General features: G+C 40.3%; 1 protein-coding gene across 1 annotated transcript in view; it reads left to right on the top strand.

Moving 5' to 3' along the window:
• LOC106815713 (probable ATP-dependent RNA helicase DDX49) overlaps positions 1-5493 on the top strand; it is a 24488-nt gene that overhangs the window by 890 nt on the left and 18105 nt on the right. Inside the window, 4 exon segments of the mRNA XM_014820217.1 lie at positions 2984-3107; positions 3548-3633; positions 3824-3945; positions 4821-5006. Of these exon segments, the coding sequence (XP_014675703.1) occupies positions 2984-3107; positions 3548-3633; positions 3824-3945; positions 4821-5006 (518 nt within the window).

The following is a 5493-nucleotide window of genomic DNA, read 5'->3' as shown; positions in this document are numbered from 1 at the left end:
CGAAGCGGAGATTTTTCGGTGGCAGCACGGTCGCGGGTGTCAGGGCGTCGTTCAAATTTCGCAGTTTGATGTTAATTAAATATAGACAGTTACAATATATGGTATCATGGTTAACATAATCGTGTGGTATAGAGAGATTTTGTTATACAGTAAGTACATGTTGTATAGCAGTAAATATCCTAGAGGCTACTGTCCCTTTGAAGTTAAGCCAAACGCGTATGGTGTGCCCATAACTTGAATAGTTTGCACAAACTTGAATTACAGCCGCATTCACTAGTTTGGGCAACATCTTCGAATTGGGCAAACAAGGTAAACACTAAAACAGACTTGCCACAAACATTCTGATTATGTACATTAGATCAAATGTTATATCATAGACTTTATAAGGTCGTATAACAGCTTCTTCACTCGCAAATGAGTTGGCACTTTGCTATAAATAATAAACTGATTATAATAAAATAATTGATAAATATGAGAATGAGGAATCCTTCCTAGTTTGCACCACCCACACCACAAACTCGCTATGAGCGGTTGTTGAATCACCGACTGTTTTCAGTTTGCACAATCTTGAGATTGGTCAGCCAAACTAGGGAATCCGCAGTTTGGGCAGCACAATCGTTGCACAATCTCGAGATTGGGCAGATTCCAAGTTTGGTTACAACACGCGTATTACTATTAGTTTGTCCAATATCACTGCTAAGAATATGTCTAATTGAAATCCGCAAATCTGGTAATCTGGCGCCAACGCTAAATTGGTTGTCAAGCAAAATAGCCTCGAATTCGGTTAGGTGACGTCACATGTTGCTACGGGTGTTGAGCAGAGAATTGTTTGTCCCGGGATGCTTATAACGACTAATGAGCTAGTAGAATGTATCTCGGGGTGTATTCTCGGTATTGAGGCACAAGTAAATAACTGTGGGCGCTAATGAACTGGTACCCACATGTCTTCAATTTCAGACAGGTCGATTCGTTTGACCAATATACGTAAATACGTGTAGTGCCGTCTGCTTTCCATGTTTAGTCTGTGGCCGTGGTTAGTCCACGATCCCCCCACAGTGTTGGTCCCCAACACAGCCTACTTCATTATCACGAGCGTCCGTGATTCGTACGTGGATTCCACGTTCATTACAATCAGAGCTACTGTTACATATATACAGTTACGGTACTGTACTATCGCTAGCATTGCGTATGGCCGAGCATGCGTGCGAAAATGTCCGGTGCACTATAAATTTGTATCACACCCGTTTCGCCGTATGCGGTTCAAAACTGTAAACAAGTCAGTCAACTGATTTCTTGGACTGCGGATTTCAAGTAGACATTGCTTAGTAACCAGCAGTGATATTGGACAAACTAATACGCATTTGGCTATAAGGTAATGTACTTATTAACTACACAAGGTGCCAGTTACTGTAGCATTCGTCAACTTTGCATAATCAATGGGCCTATTATTCCTTTTTAATGTCTCGAGGCTGGAGGTACGGCAGTCCATTTGCTTTCATACATATAGTGCGTTCGATTTGCTTCCCCAGAGCCACCTGGGTTAACCTGGGTACGAAATCGAACGCATCTAGGTTAGGGAAGATAAACGAACGGTTTTTGGGTTAACCCGGGTTAATTATCATCATGGATGCCAGTGACAAGAAAAAAAGAATAGCAATTGCAATCTAAGAATGTGCTCAAGGATAGAGAGCATGTCCAGTAATAAACATCATCCTATCCAATCACCGTCCTGGACATCATCTCTATCCTTGAACCGAATGGGCAAACACACGCAGTCATTGACAGTCATGCTTCAATACTACTGCTACATTCATGCAATTCCCGCACTGATATATCGTCGCCATGCATGGTGTCGTTGCAATGGATTGTGGGATTATTCCCCAAGTGAGCGGCTCGGCTAGGTGGTTACTTCTGCCTCACCCGGGTAACGCAAAAATATCACGTGACTGCCAAATCAAACGTATTTGGGGCTAGCCCGAGTAGACCCAGGTTAACTTGGGGAAGCAAATCGAATGCGCTATTAACGAGACAAATCTGGAGGCAGGTGGCGCCAGATTTCGAAAAAACGCCTTGGGAAATAAATTCACGATTTGAGAGTTTAGATGAGCTAAAACCCTAACCCTAACCCTAACCCTAACCCTAACGTCAAAAAGGGGCTTCAACGAACGACGGCTGCCGTACCTCCAGCCATTGAAAGAAAAAAATAATCAACAGTTAAGTTTTACCCTTCAGAATTAAAGTTTTTATGCCTTAAAATTTAATTTTGTCTTGTTTTCTTCGAATGCTAACAGAATATATGTACTGCAAATACATATTTTAAAGCCAAATATTCAGAAACTGGTCGTGTTTGAAAATATTCGGAACCTCCAGCAATATACTCCCAAAATGACCCATTCTCCAGCAAAATCTCACTGAACCTCCAGCAATCTGGTTGAACACTTGGTAGATCTCTCTACCTTCCCCCACCTGAGCTGGCCGCTAGCTGGCACCTCTCGAGGCTTTTCCCCTTCAGAAGGAATGTTCTGAGGCTTTTTCATACTCGGTAGGGCCTAAGCTTTTCCCTCCTCTACCTACTCCACCTGCTTCCTTTTGTCTACCTTCTTTTACTAATTTAAGTTTTTACCCTCATTTACTTCCTGTACTTTACTGTTTAAAATAGTGTTTACATCCAGTGATCTACATTATCTCCTTCATCATCCCTACAATTTCTGTCTGTTTAGTCAACCTTCTCCTTATTTACCTTCTCTGACTTAATTCTGTCGCTGCTGTACTTCTACTATGTATCATTTACCTTCCTATCTCTGCCTCTATTTCTCCCTGATCTCTTTGCTTCCTCGCCACTATTTCCCCTTTACTTGCCGAACTTTCGATATCGCTTCCTTTCCTTTCTACCCACCTGTTCCTTCCCCCTCATATTCCATATATCTCTTCTACTAATATTTTGTTTGGCACGTTTTTAGTAACTATGATTTCTATGATATAGGAAATGACTGCATTGGCTGTGCAAAGACAGGAAGTGGCAAGACTGCAGCGTTTGCACTTCCCATTCTGCAGAAATTGAGCGAAGATCCATATGGTATTTTTGCCCTCATCATGACACCAACGAGGTAAAGGAGCAACAGCAAGAGTGCACGGTTAAATGACAATGATTATTTGGGAAACAGGACGTGGGCTCTTAAACATAAATGTATGAACCAAGGTGTACATGCATATCTTATCTACGACAGATAATTTTGGTAGTGTAGTCAGGTGTTAATCAAGGCTTAGATTAATTGCTGTTTTAGTCTCATGGAGCTTTAACATGGAGCTCAGCTCAACAGTGAATGATAAATCAAGTATGAGGCCACATGACCCATGTGTCATGAGAATATTTGCAAAAAATGTGTGTCTTTTTAGGGTATACATAACCTATGAATCCACATCGTTATTAAACATTCACTGATCATTCAAAAAAGTACCTTTGTGAACTATGGTACAAGACATGGAAACACCCAAAATTGGATTTATGTTTTTAAATATTTATATAATATTTTTAAACATATTTCAGGGAGTTGGCAGTTCAAATTGCTGATCAGTTCAAAGTGCTTGGAAAACCGATTGGTCTTAAAGATGCACTCATAATCGGTGGCATGGGTAAGCACGAACCATTCTAACATAAATCTGTTTATCCCAATCCGTTTCTAACGTGTGAGAATTAAACTCTTCCTCTTTGCATACAGGTAAGCTTTGTCGAGTTAATACTCTAAACATGTTATGATATCAATTGTAACGTTACAGTTATAAACTTTGTTATGCTGCAATAGCAAATACATTTTTTTATCAGATATGGTAAAACAAGGATCTGAATTGTCCAAAAAACCACACGTTGTCATAGCAACACCGGGAAGACTAGCAGACCATGTGCGGAGTGGAAACGGAGGAAACTTCAAGAAAGTCAAGTTCCTTGTAAGTGGAAGCGAAGTGTTATTGCTACCTATAGGTCATTGTAGAGCTGGTTATGTGAACTGCTGAATTATTATATCCCTACTATCACTAGGTCATCTATGGATGTATTAATATATAGCATAGTTTATTATCATCGTAGTATGCAATAATGCAATGTATCATGCGTTGATAAGAGCAAACCGTTACCATTAATATCACTATACTTAGTTAGACAAGGTCTAGCAGAATATCTTTTCATTTTGAACCTTCAAATGCGGCTAAGAGTAATTTCTTAATTTACATCATTGTGTAGTGAGTTAGGGATTGACTTGACCAACATCGACCCTACTTGGCCCAATTGGCTTCACCCAGTATTTCCCCAGGTCGTCTACGTTTTATTGTTGATACACGTATTTATTGACAGTTTAAGCTGTATATGCTGGTCAGTCATTGGGAAATCCTCAAAAGTGTTCTTTATAAAGGAGGTGTCTATTCTGGTGAGGTTGCTTCACTGTATAACTGCCACTTAAGGGATATGCTGTGGCCTTTATAGACACGTTGTCTGTTTTATAGAGATGTCTGTTTATACAGGTTAGATTGCAGTTGTTTTGCCACATTCATAAATCTAAATAAATAGGATTTGTCCCTTTGCTAGGTTGTCCCTTCTATAAAGGTGTCATCTAACACAGGTTGTATTGCAATTGTTTTGACAAGAACCTTTACATAATTAAATAAGGTTTAAGTAATTAACTGAAATCCAAAATAATTAAGTAAAAGATAATTATATGATAGTTTATAGTTAAAATAAAAATAATTAAGTTAATAATAGTGATAAAATTAATATTCATACAACTTAATTATAATAATTAGTGTAATTAAGTGCGATCTTCACACAGGTCATGGACGAAGCCGACAGGCTGCTGGACAGTGACAACTTCAACGAGCAGCTGACGACGATATTCACGGCGTTGCCACGGAAACGACAGACGCTGTTGTTTAGTGCGACGATCACGGACACGCTGCAGAAGCTGCAGGAGGTGGCGATGCGGAAGCCGTTCCTGTGGCAGTCGCAGGCCGAGTGAGTCGCTCGCTTGTTAGCGGCGCACCCACGCACGCGACGGTGCAACTCGCAGTCGCGTCATTGGTCTTGGGGCAGAAACGGCGATGGATGTTTGCGGAAATGGCCGCTGCGTTGGTGGGTTAGGCGGGGATGCAGGCAGAAAGGATGTTACATGGTATCATGCTGTTATTAATCGATGGAATTATATAAATTATATAATATAATTTATAGAAAACAGATGGCATTAGATCGAGAAGATAGAACGTGGTTTAATGGGTTAGTCGATTGGCCGCCGATTGATGGGCAGCTAGCGTTGGGGTAAACGATGGCTCACAGAAATAGATATATGAAGATGGTATTTAAGATGTTTTAATGAAACCGAGAGCATATCATGTGGTTTAACACTATTAATCAATAGGCTATTATTCGATGGCCCCCCAGGCGATTAGTATTGAGGGACACACGTGTTCACAGAAATAGCTACGGAGATTGATATATATATATATATA

This window comes from Priapulus caudatus, unplaced genomic scaffold (genome assembly GCF_000485595.1).
Source record: "Priapulus caudatus unplaced genomic scaffold, Priapulus_caudatus-5.0.1 Scaffold1182, whole genome shotgun sequence".
Taxonomy (NCBI): Eukaryota; Metazoa; Priapulida; class Priapulimorpha; order Priapulimorphida; family Priapulidae; genus Priapulus; species Priapulus caudatus.
Note: the sequence above shows the minus strand (reverse complement) of the source record. Positions and strands in the feature narration are given on the sequence as shown.